At 43.6% G+C, this 18,113-nt stretch overlaps 2 protein-coding genes across 2 annotated transcripts in view; one reads left to right on the top strand and one right to left on the bottom strand.

The window, feature by feature from the left end:
* The window catches only part of ankef1a (ankyrin repeat and EF-hand domain containing 1a), a 257,727-nt gene that overhangs the window by 117,497 nt on the left and 122,117 nt on the right, over nt 1-18,113 (top strand). The gene's annotated exons all lie outside the window — the stretch shown is intronic.
* paqr8 (progestin and adipoQ receptor family member VIII) lies at nt 3,280-6,259 on the bottom strand. The gene is made up of 2 exons (XM_015604821.3): nt 6,065-6,259; nt 3,280-5,283 (listed from the first exon to the last, which is right to left on the bottom strand). The coding sequence occupies exon 2, from the start codon at nt 5,189-5,191 to the stop codon at nt 4,133-4,135; it is 1,059 nt and encodes a 352-aa protein (XP_015460307.2). The 5' UTR covers nt 5,192-5,283; nt 6,065-6,259; the 3' UTR covers nt 3,280-4,132.

Genomic DNA, 18,113 nt, shown 5'->3' with positions numbered 1-18,113 from the left:
CAAAAGAGCACTGCTCAGATAACTAATCTTTAGTGTGTGTTTGGAAGTAAGTCAGAATTCCACAGTATTACTCATGAACATGTTTATTGCAGCTACAGTAAATTTTTTGTGGTTTGACATTCAGTCTTTTCAGTTCTATAGTACTCAGTTAGGTGTTCACTCGTCATAAAAAGACTTTCACCAAATTACTGCATAATTTAAATAAGTTATTAATGTAGTTTGACATAAATGGTCAGGTTTCTTTACAGCACATGTGATAGGAATTAAATTACAATACAAGCATAGTAATTTTACTTTGCTTTTTAAAAAGGACCTTTTTGTCTTATGAGTACCACTCCTGGCTTTTGGAAAAATTACATTTGAGGCAAAACCTTATTTAATAGCATAATTGCTTACTATTCAGATGTCCGGGTTTGGTTGCTGAACATATCAGCCCTTTCACAGGATGCTGACTGGCAGTAACCCATACCTGTCAAGTCTCCCGTTTTGGCCGGGAAACTACCGTATTTTACTCCTCTTTCCCGCCGTCCTCCCGTATTAGTATTTTCCCGTAAATTTCCCGTATTATACTAAATAAAAAAATATATAGGCCACAGGCGACAATGCACTGACCGCTGTGTGTCTCTTAACCAATCGTGGTGCCGGTTCAAGGAGAAAGTCCCGCCTTTCAGGAGAAACAGCCAATCAGCTAGCTGGTTTTGCGGAGCGCAGTTTAGTGTGCGGGAAGCCCCGCCCCTCCCCTCGCTGTGAGTTCAGGCAGCTAGTCGGAGCAGCTGTCGTTAAAACTAATCTGGATATACGGAGATTTTTCTAAAAGAAAGGTAATTAACCATGTAAACTGTGATGAGATTGTTTCTGATAGCTGGTTAAAAAGACTCTTCTCTGAATCAAAACATAAAGTAAACCCACTGTGTGTTTAATAAAATACAGCTTGTGAATCTTAACTTTAGAATTAGCTAGATAGATATTCAGGGTTTGAGAAAAATCTACATATATATATATATAATGCCCTGCCCTGATGTGCCTGATCAGCCAATAACTATCATTTCCAAACTCTATTAGTTCAGGGCTAGTTTTAGGGTTTGTTAGAATTTGTTTAAATCTCAAGTATTGTGGTAATGTATTATAATGTAATGTAATGTATTATTTAGAAGGGGTAGAAGAGATGGTTGAGCTGGAGAGAGAGAAAATGTGGAGAGGGCTGAAATTAACTGAACTGATCAGGAGTGGACTGAACGATAGAAAGAAGTATTAATGAAAGATTATTAATTGTGTAGGCCCCTTAGGACTATTATTTACTTATGGAATATATCTGATCCATGTCCTTTTTGTAAATTTGTGCACCCTTCAATTTAAATTTTAAATCTATTAAATAATAAAAAAAAAAAAAATATATATATATATATATATATATATATATATAAATATATATATATATATATATATATTTTTTTTTTTTTCCCCTCGTTTGGGCTGTTGGGGCGGCGGAAAAAATCCCTTATTTTTAAGTCCAAAACTTGACAGGTATGCAGTAACCTGCAAACGCTTACTACAAAACCCATGAAAAGTGAGGGTTAACTGGCAATAATAATCAGTTCAGTGGTAATATATTTTAGCCTTTAAAGCATAAGCAACTTAAAGGTAAATTACTTCAGCTTAAATTCCTCACTGCTGTAAATGTATTTGAATTTCAAAGATGCTGAATAATGATGTAATAATGAAAAAATCATAATAGTCCATAAATAATGAATCTTAAAAAGTGTTTAATACTGTTATTGTGTATTACTGTGTTTACAAAAAGACAATGACAACTCTGTATATATTTACAATCCTAATTTAATATTTATAACATCTCAGATTTTCTGTGCAAGTACTTTTGAGCTGATTAGTACTGGACAGTGTAATTGCACGCATTTCATAATCAGTACACTCCAGGACTTGGAAAAATCACCTTCTGTAAACTCTTAACACACACATACACACACACACACACACACACACACACACACACACCTAATACATCCTTTTTGTTCAAAGATCTCTTATTTTACCAGCTGCTCAAGGTAATAATGATTCAATTAATGAAATACAGTACATTGTAATTAGAGTGTAAAAAACAAAGACACTTATTAGCATATTAAACTGTGATTTTTCAGCAAGCTTTACATATACAGTATAAATGGACACACAGATCTGCTGCGCTGCTCTCTCCTGTACTAGCATCTGATCAGCTCTTTGGTGGAAGCAGTCTCTGGGAGTCTTGGGTTTGCTGAATGCAGCATAAAAGCAACTTCTTTGTTTGTCCATCCCACCCCCAGATTGCAGCAAACCCAAATCCAGCAGATTATTCCTTCTTTCCTTTTTTATTAGCCCTAGACTGAAAAAGGATTTGTGGCAAATAGGTCACTCTTCTAGACATGCATAATGCTTTGGCCATGGGGGAATGAACACTGGCTAAGCTATAGATTACTCACACATGAGAGTCAGACCACTAACCTTTATTATGTAAACTGACTGAAAGTTTCTGTTTCTGTAAACTGACAGTTAATTGTCAGTTATGAGGCATTCAGTGCATATTTTATAAAACAACTCATTTGACAAACAGAAGGTCTGGTCATATTTCTTATGTTTTAAAACACGTGATAGCTGACCAACATTTATCAATAGCTTTCATTAAAACAAGTTCTCAATGTTGCATCATCAAGCATGCTGTTGTATATTTTTTTGAATGATACGCACACCATATAAACACTAGAAATATCTCAAAACCATCCATGAAGAAACACTTTTGTTCCATGAGACTGTCACAAGGTCTGGGCATAGCTTTTTGGGCATAGCTTTAGATTTACACAACACAATTAAATAACGAAACTACAATGACCCTGTAATGTTTTGAAGAGATACAACAAAAACTCTACTTCAGTCGCATTCACACCTTTTTTTTTACACTGCTTTGAGACACAAAGACATAGTTTGGATTCCCCATCTAACCCAAATGTAGTCTATCAGTCAAAGCATGTTTGGTATTGGTAAAATCAGCAACCAGGCTAAAACTACTAAGAAATAACCAAAGCCAGTACTATGGCATTAGTACTTTGTGGAAACAGTTTGCATCAAATTATGGATGAAGTTATTTAAAAATATTGCATTTAACTGTGTCAGTGTGTATTGTTTTATATTGTTTTATTGATGTTTACCAATAAAGTCTTGCTGGATGGTCAATAAAATGTCCCCATGGTTTGCCCAACATCACTGAATCAAGCAAAAAAGACAACTAAACCTGTGCCTATATTCAGATAGCCTGCTGCTTTTTACCTCTTAATGCGGCCTCACTCTAAAAGCTGCCTAATTAACAGTAACAGCAGTGTCAGCATGGCATGTAGGAAAACACAACTGTGAACAATCCCACAGATAAACAATACAGAAATCTTAGACACCTAAGGAAATTAGAAGTTAATATATAATGACACATACAACCATTACACATTTAAAACTTAAAATGTTAATTGTCTAGTCAGTGAGTGTTTATTTGCTCAGACAAATGCAAATTAAGTCCAGTTTTATTAGTTTTAATGCAACACCTGGTTAAAATCAAGTGTGCTCCTGTTGTCTGAAAAACGTTAAATGATCACTGTTGAATCTTCTGTGTATATTTTATAATTGTATAAAAATAAAAGTGTTTGAACAATGTTGAACTGTTTATGCTCTGAACATTGGCTCCCACTGGCCTGGTCAGTACTCCATCCCTGGAATCAAATCAGTGCATTTCTTACTAGTACTAATTTTATTATATCTGTATTTATTCTAATAATAAATGGTGTTTTTTTTTCTGTACGTATACATACACTTATTACCAGGATAAATGTTGTGCCTATTTTCAGACTTTTGCACATAACTGTAATCAACAGTTTTCTCATGATTCTCTAATGTAGATAACCAATCAGAATGCAACTGACAAAACACCCTTGTGCACAGTATAACCTGTGTAAGATGCAGCATTTACATGTATACAAGTTGAAAACCTGAGGCTGAGACTACAGTAGAGGTGTATTTTATGCTGGAATGTAGCAAACCTGTGAACTGACTGGGGATCTGAGTTATTCATTGTATGTTTTTCAGTCTAATTCATCCTTCATTCCCTCTTTTGTAGCTGCCTTTGAACACTCCTCCTCATAAGAGCTGCGGTCAGAATACTGCATAGTACCAGAGCAAAGAAAGAACCTCCAGCTAACAAAATGGCCCACTCCCCATGCACCTCCAACACAGAGTGTCGCTGCATTAAGAAGTCTTTACACACCGCCTCCATCTGGCACATGGTGCACATGACCAGGAACAGGTGAAAGATCTGGTGGCCGTGACCCACAATATCACACCTCCCTGGGAAAAATCGTTCAGGCACAGGACAGGAGAAGAAGAAGGCGGCCTGCATGAAGAAGAGCACCTGCAGCGCGTGCAGCACCAGCCCTGGTTCATTCCAGGGCTCAGTGGCCAGCCGGTGGGCCACGGGGCTGATATCCAGGAGGTAGGCCAGGCTGGTGGGCACAATTTGGAAGAGCTTCCTGTGGGGTGGGTAGGGCCGCTGGTAGCGTAGTTTAGCGAAACAGCAGCTGGCACATGATAACCAGCCTAGAAGGGCTGCTCCAGGTAGGAACAGCTCCCCCACAAAGCTCTGCCTCCATGCTGCCTTAGAGCAGAAGAAGTAGTGGGCCAGTGCACAGCCATACTGGTATACAGCCACACCCACATAGTCCAGAAAGAAGAGGGAGTAATGTGCTAACACTGATCGTGACTGCAGCAAGTGGGCAGCAGCACTGAAGCTGAGGTAGGTGAGGGCTGACAAGGCATAGAGACACAGAGGCAGTGAAGAGGCGTCTTGACCCAGGTCATTAGAGGCAGCGAAGAACCAGAAGCGCAGCAGCACAACTGGCACTGCCAGCAAATGTGTCCACACATTTAGTGACTCATTGTGGCGCTGGAAGAGGCTCAGTATATAGCAGCACCATGGCTGACCTGCTGGACGATAACCTGACAAGATGTAGGGCTCGCGGAACAGGACAGGCACATCTGAGGCAGCCACTGTGTCTTGAGGTGATGGCAGGGAGGAGAGAGAGTATGACAGGCGGGGAAGGCCAGCCAGCTGCTTTATGCTGAGGGTGAGAGTGCTCAGACGGCCTAAAGCTCCACTTGACATGTTGGGTGGGTTCTGTGAGAAAATGACAACAGCAGGTGAAAAATAAAGGCTGAGCAAACAGGTGTGGCAGAAAAAGGTGTCCTTGGGGACTCCTGTGAAAAAGAAAGATGGACAAAAAGTATGAGGGTAGGAAATATTTACAGTAAAAGCAACATATTAGTCATGAGTATCCACTGTACCTGCATTATGGGTCTAAAAAAACATACAATAAAATGTAAGGTTTAAAGGTTGCATGCAGCTGCTTTGTTGTAATCTACCTGTTTGGGAAAGAACTGTGTTGTTGCAACAGATTGTATTCATTTTCATTTGAGCGCATTTGACAGCTTTACTTTTCTATGGCCTCTTTCCACTTGCCAGTGAAGATTTTTAAAAAAGTATACGTTTATTGGATTTAGGTGTCTCAGATTTTCTGGTAAGCATAAAGCATGCACACCCTGTCTTATCCCTCCCACCAGGCATAATCACCACCTCAGCAGACTTAGGTTAGTAGTAGGCATTGTCTGGCTGCCACACCTAACTTGCCAGTGGAAGGTATTTTATCTTTTCTTGACAGGCAACAACTAAATGATCATTTAAAGAGTAAATGCATTACAGTACAACTGCTAGTCAAATAAGAGAGATTAAAAACCCTACTAGCCTGTTTTTTTTTTTTTTTTTACCAAAGATGAGTTAAACCTAATTTTAAGCTATAAAGTTTTGTGAAAAGTATTGAGTGAGAACATTTAAAAAGTCCACTTTTTAAGTCATGTTTCAAGATATTTGTACTTACTTGTACAAATAAACACAGTTATAGCATGTTAGCATAGAATCTCATTTAGCATTTAACTGTCAGCCTAACTCTGGTGCAAACTATGGGGCAAACACAGAGCTTACCTGCCTCAGAAGCTTGACAACCCTGTAACCGAGCTGGCTGGTCACCCTTCAGAGGAAAAATGCAATCTCAGTTTTGTTTCTAGGTGTTGTCCAGCTGGTCTGGGGAGGAGATCAGCGAGTTGAGCAGGTTCAGATGCTGGAGGAGGAGTTTCACTGCACGTTGCTGTGCTGTTCAGAGTGGAGGCACTGCTACAACACAAGGACCTAACAAAGTTTTTTTTTTCACAAATAAACTGTTCTGATTATTTTTCTATTCATGTATTAATTATTATTTATGTATTATATTGCATACATTTTAATTTTGAAATGACTTTTTAAATTTATAAATAATACCTAGTACACCTTTATGTTTGCTTACATATTTTTGCTCATTTTGTCACGTCTTAGCCCTGTCTCATGTCTCTGTGTGTCTTCCCCACGTGACCTGTGCTCCCCTGTGTCTCCTGTCTCAGTACTTTTCCATGTGTGTCTCATTTGTAGCTCCGCCCCTTCCCCAGGTGTTTCCAATTCTAGTGTGTTTGTGTTACTATAAATAGCCCTCCTCTGCCACCTTGTCCTCCGTCGGTCTTTGCACCTTCCCCTGTTGTTTTGTCTCTCTGTTGCTTCACCACGTTTCATAGCCCTAGTCCTTGCTCTGTGTTTACCTCTGTTTATCTCTTGTGTATATTTCTAGTTTCCTGTTTATTTCCATTGTTTTCTCCCTTGCCCTGCTTAGTTTAGTTCTCCTTGTCTAGTTTAGTTTCTTGTTTAGCTCCATGTTCCCTAGCTCATTGTATATAACCTTAGTCATTTGTTTCTCGTTTATTTCTTGTTTTCACGTTTATAGTTTATTTCCCTTATATATATGTCACGGATGACCCAGGCAGGGAGACGAGGAGGCGGACGCAAGTGCAGGTAGGGTGAAATCAATAAACAATAATTTAATAAATAAATAACAAGTAAACAAATAGACAGATAAACACAGAACAAATGAATGAAACAAGACTATGAACTAAACAAAGCAGAGACAATAACCAGGAATAAACAAGATAAACAAGGAACTAAAACAAGACGGGATAAACACAGAGCAGGAAACCAAGGAGCGCAGGAATGAACACAAGAAACAGAGGTACGACAAACAACAGGGGTTAGTGCAAAGACCGACGGAGGACAAGGTGGCAGAGGAGGGCTATTTATAGTAACACAAACACACTAGAATTGGAAACACCTGGGGAAGGGGCGGAGCTACAAATGAGACACACATGGAAAAGTACTGAGACAGGAGACACAGGGGAGCACAGGTCACGTGGGGAAGACACACAGAGACATGAGACAGGGCTAAGACGTGACAGAAGCCTCCCCCTAAACGCGCAGCTCCCGAGGCGCGTAAAAACGAACCCCGGGGGCTGGCGGCAGGGAGAGGCCGGGGAAAACAGGAGTCGAGACCGGGGACTGAAACGGAGACAGGACAGAGGACAGAGACTGGACGAGAGACTGGACAGGGCTAGGAGACTGAACAGGGAACTGGAGAGGGGACAGAGACTGGACAGGGAACGGAGGCTGGACAGGGAACGGAGACAGAACGGGAGACTGGACGGGGAACTGGACAGGGGACGGAGACCGGACAGGGGACAGAGACCGGACAGGGGACAGAGACCGGACAGGGGACAGAGACTGGACAGGGAACTGGACGTTGGACAGAGACTGGACAAGAGACAGAATGGGAGACTGGACGGGGAACTGGACAGGAGACGGAGACTGGACGGGACTAGACATGGGAACAGGGATGAGGACATTAACAGGGACAGAAACAAACACGGTGACTGGGACAGGAACGGAGAAACCACCAGGGACAGGAACCGGAACAAACACAGACACGGGGACCAAGACAGGGAGAGACACAGGGACCAAAAACATGGGTGGGTGCCCAGGACTGGCAAAAGTCTGTGGGGAAGTCCAAGGAGCCAGCCTGGGCACAGTTCTGGAGTGAAAGTCCGGGGGCCTCTGTGCCTGCCTGGGTCCTGGGGCCCTGGAGCCAAACAAAGTTCTGGGAGCAGGAACCGGTGGGGTGGCGACTCGGGCAGCGGGAGCTGGTGCTGGCGGCGCGGCGACTCGGGCAGCTGGAGCTAGTGCTGGCGGCGCGGCGACTCGGGCAGCTGGAGCTGGTGCTGGCGGCGCGGCGACTCGGGCAGCTGGAGCTGGTGCTGGCGGCGCGGCGACTCTGGCAGCGGGAGCTGGTGCTGGCGGCGCGGCGACTCGGGCAGCGGGAGCTGGTGCTGGCGGCGCGGCGACTCGGGCAGCGGGAGCTGACACGGAGGCTTGAACAGCTGGAGCAGACACGGAGGCTTGAACAGCTGGAGCAGACACGGAGGCTTGAACAGCTGGAGCTGACACGGAGGCTTGAACAGCTGGAGCTGACACGGAGGCTTGAACAGCTGGAGCTGACACGGAGGCTTGAACAGCTGGAGCTGACACGGAGGCTTGAACAGCTGGAGCTGACACGGAGGCTTGAACAGCTGGAGCAGACACGGAGGCTTGAACAGCTGGAGCAGACACGGAGGCTTGAACAGCTGGAGCTGACACGGAGGCTTGAACAGCTGGAGCTGACACGGAGGCTTGAACAGCTGGAGCTGACACGGAGGCTTGAACAGCTGGAGCTGACACGGAGGCTTGAACAGCTGGAGCTGACACGGAGGCTTGAACAGCTGGAGCAGACAAGGAGGCTTGAACAGCTGGAGCAGAGACGGAGGCTTGAACAGCTACAGCAGAGACGGAGGCTTGAACAGCTTCTGCAGACACGGAGGCTTGTGCAGCTTCTGCAGACACGGAGGCTTGTGCAGCTTCTGCAGACACGGCAGGAGTCCGGGGGCGTGGCTCAGCAGCCGAAGACACCTCGGAGATGGGCGTGGCCGCTGAGAGAATTTCGGAGCTGGGTGTGTGCAGATCCAGCGGAGCAGCAGCAGGGCTTGAGACTGCGGGTGGAACCAAAACCCGGACTGGATCTGCAGCCTCGCCGGTAAAGTCCATTGCAAGCAGCGCGGGGCCGCCGGTAGAAACCGGCGCGGGAAAAGTCTCTAAAATAGTCCCGGAGCACGGCTGGGTTGCCGCGGAGATAGTCCCAGAGAGCGACTGGATCGCAGCGGCGGAATCCAGCTCTGCAGCCGCCATGAAAGCCAGCTCCTCAGCCTGAGGTACTGGCGCTGCAGCTGTGGAGCTCAAAGCTGCGGTTGCCGCAAAAACACGGACTGGATTTTTACTCTCTCCGGCTGAGTCAAGCGCGGGGAAAGTCTCTGCTCGCGGCTGGCTCGTTGGGTAGGAGGTCCTGTAGCGCGGCTCGGCTGCTACCGCGGAAATCACGGGGCACGGTTCGGCAGCTACCGCGAGGAACACGGGGCGAGGTTCGGCTGCTACCGCGGGGATCTCGGGGCGCGGTTTCACAGAAGTCACGGAGCGTGGCTTAGCCGCTGAAGACGCTAGCTTGAGAGGCGCCGGGGATGCTAGCGCCTTAGCCACTGGAGAAGCTAGCTCTGGAAGCGCCAGTGAGGACAGAGTCTTGGCCGCCGGAGGAGCTAGCTTTGGAGGCGCCGGGACAGAGCGCGCCTTGGGAGGCGGACGGACGGGAGTCGGCGTCTGGAGAACCGGTGCTGCTGTAGTTCTCCCCGGGGTGGATGCCGCTTCCTCCAGGAACCAGGGTGGACACATGTGTGCTGGAGGCAGAACAGCCCCTGGAGGCAGCGGCAGACGAGCTGGTGTAGGGAGAAAGTCCTCCTCCTCCTCAGAGCTGCTGGGAGCGCACCCGAGAAAGTCCCACGGGTCCCGCTCCTTGAGCCTCGGGTACTCGGAGGCACCGAGGCTCATAACACCAACCCTCATCGCCCCCCCAAGAAAATCCTCCCCGGAAAAGGGGTCTTTTTCCGGCTGGTGGGACCCCTTAGAGCGCCTACCCCGAGGCCTGCGGCGTCCATGAGGTCTCGAGGTTTCCTGCGCCGGGATCCCGCCTGCAGTACGGCGAATCGCCATCCTGGAGCCTGTCCACACAGAACCTGCTGCATCCATGATGAAGGTCGGTTTTTATGTCACGGATGACCCAGGCAGGGAGACGAGGAGGCGGACGCAAGTGCAGGTAGGGTGAAATCAATAAACAATAATTTAATAAATAAATAACAAGTAAACAAATAGACGGATAAACACAGAACAAATGAATGAAACAAGACTATGAACTAAACAAAGCAGAGACAATAACCAGGAATAAACAAGATAAACAAGGAACTAAAACAAGACGGGATAAACACAGAGCAGGAAACGAAGGAGCGCAGGAATGAACACAAGAAACAGAGGTACGACAAACAACAGGGGTTAGTGCAAAGACCGACGGAGGACAAGGAGGGCTATTTATAGTAACACAAACACACTAGAATTGGAAACACCAGGGGAAGGGGCGGAGCTACAAATGAGACACACATGGAAAAGTACTGAGACAGGAGACACAGGGGAGCACAGGTCACGTGGGGAAGACACACAGAGACATGAGACAGGGCTAAGACGTGACACATTTATTTAGGATTTACATTTTACTATTCATTTTTGCTTATCTATGCTTTGCTCCACCGACCTCTTTTAGGCAGAATTTATTTAATAGAAAAAAACACCCTTAATAGGAACAAGTCCACTAAGATTTATAAGACAGAGATTTTGCCTTGTCTGGTCACTGTTGATCTGTGCCAATAGCTTTTTATGTATGTATGTATACTGTACAGCTTAAATTATTCTTTAATGTTTACATAGTATATTTACTGTATTTGTATTATATTTGCACTGGTGTATGCTGTTATGTATGAAATGCACCACCATATTCTATTTCTAAACAAGTTTATGTTGAGAAGCAATAAGACAATATATGACTTTGACTTCCAGTTAGGCCATTTTAAACCCGGCTCTACTCTTTAACCTGTTTATTACTGAACAAGTAATAACACTTAATATGATTAGTTTATCAATAAACTGTCTTTGACCACTTAATTCCTTGTATTGTAGTATCAGTGGTATCAGAAAGGCACAGGGCATTAAGCACAAGAAATTGTTCAATAACGAGGTGTGAAGATCACAATGTGTCACATCACATATGAGAACATGAGTTGGAACACAAAACAAAATCAATCATCAAGTTTAATGCACCCTAAAATGGAAACTAAATCATAGTTGAATAATGAGAGTTGACTAGGCTATGTGAGGACCTACATTGTTTCTATGCTAAAATGAAATGAACAGCTGTAAAGCAGTTTAAAACTAAAACCCCAAAACTGTTAAATAACAGTCTTGACTCAATTTATCCCCAAACCGAAGGTTTACATATGCCCAGCTCAAGCTTTTTTTGAGAGAAAATCCACACAAATATTGTAATATTTAATTGTGAGACAAAATCAAGTTTTGATTGTGGGCACCTAAGCTATATCTGAGCATTTTAAACTTTAATAGTGTAAAATTACATCAAAGAATAACTTCTTCTCTATTTAAAACACAGAAGCTAATCAATTACTGATAGCATACCCTGTGTAGTTGTAGCCATTTGGATTTTCCTTAATTGCTCTAGTAATTGACAGTACCAGTATCTTTATTTCTGTTCTACATTGTCGATTAAAATCAAATACATGAAAACTATTAAAGGGCACATGGAATTGTTTAGTAAACAGTAAAAAAAGTGTTTGTCCTCCTGTGGTGTTTTCGGCAACCAAACAATTAAAGCACACAGACACACACCCAGTTCAGCTTCTCCATTTTTACTCCACCAAAAAACTCCCCTCCCTTCCTCTCTCTCTACTCTGTTACAACAGTAGAACAAAAGGCGACACCAAGTGGTACAAACAAAGTATAGCAGGCAGTAAACTTGAAAACACAACATATTTCCCCTTTCCTGAAAGAAAGCATACAACTCAGATAGTAGTGTAACGGGAATTATCAACACATCAACAATAACACATTACTTTTCAAGAAAACATTTTTTTTTTCAAAACCCATTTTTTTTTTCAGTATGTCAAAGAATGATGAAGCAATGAACATGTACATTACAGTCCATTATCTAAGGCTTTACTTCACACAATCCTTAAACCATTTCGGTGCATTGCATTGTCTGGTGTTTTTTTTCACGAACAGGTACAGTTTTCCTCAGTTCATCTGTCCCTTTAGAGGTTTGCACCTGGGCTTGTTCTGGAAATCCTGACAATCGTTCCGCATGCCACCTTCTACCATCACTTAGGATGAAAGTGCTTTGTCCAAGTTTCTTGATCACTTTCAATGGCCCAGTGAATTTTGATTCAGTCTTTGTGACTCGAAAGGGCTTTCGCACACGTACCAAATCGCCTTCTTTGAATGTTGGAACTTTGGCACCTCTCTTCTGATCAGAGTAGCGTTTGCTCTTGGCCTGCTTCAGCTGAATTCTCTGTTGAAGACCTTCATGTTCTTTTTTCTCCAAGCTTGGCAACACATTCAGTTTTGTGCGCATAGGTCGTCCTCTTAACAATGCAAAGGGTGTTTCGTTTGTAGTTGCATGTGGCGTTGCACGATAATTGTGAAGAAATGCAGTCACCTGTTTCTTCCAGGGCAGATGCTGTATTTCAGCCATTTGTATGCAGTCTTTTAACACTCTGTTGAAGCGTTCGACTTCTCCATTTGCTTGTGCATGATAAACACTGGTGCGGATATGTTGTATGCCTCTTTCCTTAAGAAAGGCAGAGAATTCTGTGGAACAAAACTGACTTCCATTGTCAGTGACAATTGAGCAGGGATTACCTTCCCTTGCAAAAACAGACGAGAGAAAAGTAGTAATAACTTCTGAAGTGACAGAAGAAGCAAATGCCACTTCAGGCCATTTACTGTAGTAATCCACAAGTGTGATGGCAAAACGACAGTCATACTTTGCCCTCTCAAATGGTCCGACTATATCCACAGCCAGTTTTTGGAAAGGACCCTTGGGAGACTCCACAGGCTGCATCGGTGCTGGATAAGTCTTTGCTGTTTTGTCACTCATCTGACAGACAGTACAGGAAACGAGTAAATCATGAACCATAGCGTCCATGCCAGGCCACCAGTATAATAGACGCAATCTCTGTTTAGTGCGTACTATTCCTTGATGCCCTTCATGAGCCAGATGAATGACTTTAGATCGCAGAGAGACTGGCACTACAAGACGCGATCCACGCATGACAAAAGGAAAGTCCAAGGCCAATTCATGGCGTAGTGGAAAGTAACAAGCGAGATCATCTGGAACACCTTTCTTTGTAGTTGGCCATCCGGCTTGTACCAGCGTTTGTAGTTTTGTCAGTTCTGGACATGTTTCCGAAGCTGCCTTGAAATCATCAAGGGAAAGTGCAGAAAGATGTGGACTGATTTCAGCAACCAGTTCGGGTTCATCTGCCAAATCTGTCTCTGGACAGGAGATGGGCATGCGGGAAAGACAGTCTGCAGCATAGTCTTTCTTTCCAGGGCGATGAACAATGTCATACTGGTAACACATGAGTCTTGCTGACCAACGTGCTATTCTCATACCAGCACGATTCATGCCTCTGGAAGCGAGTAAAGTAGTAAGTGCTTGGTGGTCTGTCCTTAGGATGAAGCGACGACCCCAAAGATAAGTCCTCCATCGCTCAACTGCAAACACACATCCTAAGGCCTCCTTTTCAACTGTGCTGTATTTCCTTTCAGCAGGTGTCAGTGTTCGAGAAGTGAATGCAACTACACGTTCGTTACCATCAGGATGTAGTTGGGAAAGAACACCTCCAAGCCCATACTCAGATGCATCAGTGGAGACATAGGTTGGCAGGTTAGGATCGAACAGTGTAAGAGCTGGACTACTTATCATTAGTTTTTTTAGTTCTTGGAAACTTTGTTCAGCTTCGTCTGACCATTCAATAGTGGTTTGAGATGCAGTTCTCAGTAAATTCCTCAGTGGTTCCACGACCGTAGCAGAGTTCAGCAGAAATTTGCTAAACCAGGATGTAAGTCCTAGGAAGGAGCGCAGTGCCGCAGCATCTTTAGGTGGTGGAGCTTCTGAAATGGCAGTGATGTGATCCGGAGTTGGACGTAATCCATCTTTAGATATTATGTGACCCAGGTAGGTAACACTTGGCTTTGAGAAAGAGCTTTTCTTGAAGTTGAGCTTGAGCCCTGCTTCTGTTAGACGATGCAGAACAGCCTTTAGATTCTTATCATGTTCTGCTTGAGTAGCTCCATAGCAAATGACATCATCCAAGTAACCTATTAAGCAGATCACTTAATAGGGTGTGCATCATTTTCTGAAAAGCGGCAGGTGCTGAGGCAAGACCATATGGAACCCTCTTGAATCTAAACAGTCCATCGTGCGTTATGAATGCAGTCAGATTTCTACTCTCTTCAGCTATAGGTAGTTGATGGTATGCACTCTCTAAATCCAGCTGAGAAAACACAGTAGCACCTTTTAACTCTGAGAACAGATCCTCTATGTGTGGAATAGGATGAGAATCAATTACCACACTCTTGTTTGGTGCACGCAGATCCACGCAGACTCTTATGCCTCCTTGCTTTTTTTGGGTTACTACCAAGGGTGATACCCAAGGACTAGCATGGATGGGCTCAATAATATCAGCTTTGAGAAGTCGTTGTATTTCAGAAGATACCTCCTGGCGAATACACAAGGGTAACCTTCGTAGCTTTTGTTGTACTGGTTTGACTGTGTCATCCACTTGCACTTTATGCATGAACCCTTTAACACATCCGACTGGTTCAGCATTTGTACTGAGCGTTGTTAGATCAGGCATGTTTGCATCAGTTTGTACAGAACCCACAGGATGCGTCTCCACACCATTTCCACAGATGTGACAGTTCAGTGACTTTATTAAGTCCATGCCTAACAAAGGTGTGCCTGTTTTCACTATGTAGAATACAGCTTCAGAAGAGACGTTCTTATGTGAGACAGTTGCAGAAAGACAGCCTAGTACAGGCAATGGCTCTCTTGAGTAAGTAACTAGTTGCACTTTAGGAACTGTCAGAGGACATTGTCTGAAATGTCTGTTGTAGACTGACTCAGGAAGAATTGAGACGGAGGAACCTGTATCCACTAGCAGGCTAATATCCTGTGCATTCCCAAGTGGAGCATCAATATGCACTGTGCAGTATAATTTGTCATTAGCAGGAGATACTGCATTCAGGTTGAGAATTGTTAGCTCAGGAACAGAAACTTCACATACCTTATTAGCAGCTGATTTACAGACTTTAGCGAAATGTCCTTTTTTCCCACAGGTATTACAAACAGAGTGTGCTGCTGGACAGATCTTTGCATTTGCTAGATGAGACATAGATCCACAGCGAAAACAGTGCCGTCCTCTCTCGGAAGAAGTGCAAACATGCGTCTTGCTTCTAAAATGGTTCCTTCGTTTCTGCTGTTTTTTCTGAAATGTTAGCGCTTGTATTGGGCTAGTGTTAGCTGTAGCATTGCTAGGCGGAGAGCTAGCAGCGAGGAGAGAAGAGCTGTGAACTGCAGATTCAACTTGGCATGCCAAAGTATTGGCTTTCTCAAGGGTAAGGTCTTCTTCTAAAAGCAGTTTATCTTTCACAGACTTCAAATGAGCTCGTTCAATGAGTTGATCACGGAGCATTTCAGCTTCCATACCTCCAAACTGACATTGCACAGCGAGATCACGTAGGGCTGCAATAAACTGGACTACGGTTTCATCTGGTCTTTGTGCACGCTGTCTGAACTTATGGCGGCAGGCTACCACATTCACTTTCGGAACAAAATGCTGCTCTAGCGCTGACATAGCTTCAGTAAACGTTGTACCCACATTTGGCAAAGTATAGAACAATCTCTGACCTTCCATGCCCAAGCAGTGTAATAGCGTCGCGCGTCTCCGTGCATCCGGCCATGCATTCCCTGTAGCATTAATCACGAGTAGGGCTGGCACAAACGATTATTTTTATAGGCGACTAATCACCGATTATTTTTTATGATTAGTCGACTAATCGGATCATACGTTAATTGAATATAAAACACAGTTTATCACAATAGAATGCAGCTGCTATTATACAACCAACATTAGATTTAAGCTATATGCTAACTAAAAATAAAAACAATTAAAATCATAGTTCATTAAACCTTTAATGAAATATGCAGCTTGTTGTAACAGACAATTATTTTACTGTTTAGCATAAAGTGTAAACAACTGTGTAAAATAAGGATAAGGCACTGGCATTTATGAAACATCTCAACCGTGAGGTTGTTTGAACTATTATGAAAAAAAAGTATATTAATAAAAAATGCCTCTCTGTCCAGATATTGTGTACATTACCGTACACAGGGCAGCGGTCTGCACAGATCTGATTGGCAGAGGAGAGCGTTTGGTGATTTTACACCACACATGACTGATCTGTGAGTTTACTGCACCGAAAAGCACTGAAAACAGAAGCCACTGTCAGAATGAAATCCTTCTCTGTAGTTTATCGGTTTGGGACGGCATTTGTGACAACGTCTGAGTCCGGATCCGGATCGTGGTCCGCCTATTAGTGACCTCTGTTTTAAAGCTATCAAGATGAGTAAGTTAAGTACTAAGTTAACGCTCTGTTTACGCTAATTTTAGCAGCTAAATAGCAATTTAGCTTCTTCGTCATTTAATCAGCCACAACATGCCTCCTTTTCAGGTGCTCGTGCATCGCGGTTGTGCTGCCGAGGAAGGCAAGTTCTTCATTGCAGATATTGCATTGCACGCGTTTCACTTTTATTTTCTTGGTGATCCCACACTTTTGAGTTCTGTAGCGGGGTAGCCATGAAACCAGAGCCTGTCTGTATAATGTCCTGAGATGTCGTCCACTACCTACCCCGGTTTCCACTACTGCGCATGTGCGTCCAGGACAGAAAGGCAGTCGCAGCAGTTTGGAGAGAAAAACAAAGAAAAAAAAAACACGACTAATCGACTATTAAATTAGTCGTCGACTATTTTAATAGTCGACATAATCGTGACTAGTCGACTAATCGTGGCAGCCCTAATCACGAGTAAGTAGTTTTCAAAGATTTTCCTCCAAATCTCAAATGGAAGCGGAGGTTCACCCACACACGGAAGGAAAGGTGCAGGAGCTGGGACTGAGGCCGCCATCCTCGTCGCCAATTTTGTGGTGTTTTCGGCAACCAAACAATTAAAGCACACAGACACACACCCAGTTCAGCTTCTCCATTTTTACTCCACCAAAAAACTCCCCTCCCTTCCTCTCTCTCTACTCTGTTACAACAGTAGAACAAAAGGCGACACCAAGTGGTACAAACAAAGTATAGCAGGCAGTAAACTTGAAAACACAACACCTCCACATTCCCCTAAACTAAACATATAACTAAGATGGTGATTTGAGGTGATTTGGGTTGAGCTAAACATTCACAGTGTGAAGGAAAAGCAGCAACTATCGTTCAGCAGCTCCAGAAACTCCTTCAAGATGCTGGGAAAACTATTCCAGGTGACTCTCCCTCATGAAGACACTGAGATTAAAATACCAGATCTGCAGATCTGTCCTCAAAGATACATGTGGTACTTAGAATAATCTAAAGTATAAAACATTTTAGTTTGTTTAACAATTTTATTTATAATATAATTCTGCACGTGTCCCTGTATAGCTTTAATATAGACTTTAATGTTAAATTTACAAGGTAAAAAATCAGAAACTTCCAAATTGTTGATTAGTACTGTGCATTTATTGAACTTGAGGCAGTTAATGTCCTGTCCACTTATTGTATTAAGTTAACTAAACTTTTATATTGGATACAGCAGAGTGTGTGTGAGTGTGTATTCCAATACAACAGCATAAACAACAGTAAGGACACTGTGTGTAAAACATGTTCATCCACAGAAATAGGCACAAGTGGGCTACAAGTGCCATTCCGCCTGAGAGACCCTCGAGTGGAGCCGGTGCCAGGGGGCGTGTCCACGTTCAGGCGAGCTGGCAAACTTGAAGCTAAACTGTTAAAATAGAAGAATAAATTTTAGCACACTACATTACTTCTGTGTGGTAAAGCTTCAGAGTCTCTGTGTTAGGGAGCGCGCGGGAGGGGGAGGATGTC

This window comes from Astyanax mexicanus, chromosome 1 (genome assembly GCF_023375975.1).
Source record: "Astyanax mexicanus isolate ESR-SI-001 chromosome 1, AstMex3_surface, whole genome shotgun sequence".
Taxonomy (NCBI): domain Eukaryota; kingdom Metazoa; phylum Chordata; class Actinopteri; order Characiformes; family Acestrorhamphidae; genus Astyanax; species Astyanax mexicanus.
This window is presented reverse-complemented; position numbering and strand designations above follow the sequence as displayed.

Excerpts from the sequence above, each read along its gene's own strand:
- paqr8 (XM_015604821.3), bottom strand. The coding sequence starts at position 5,191 with ATGTCAAGTGGAGCTTTAGGCCGTCTGAGCACTCTCACCCTCAGCATA.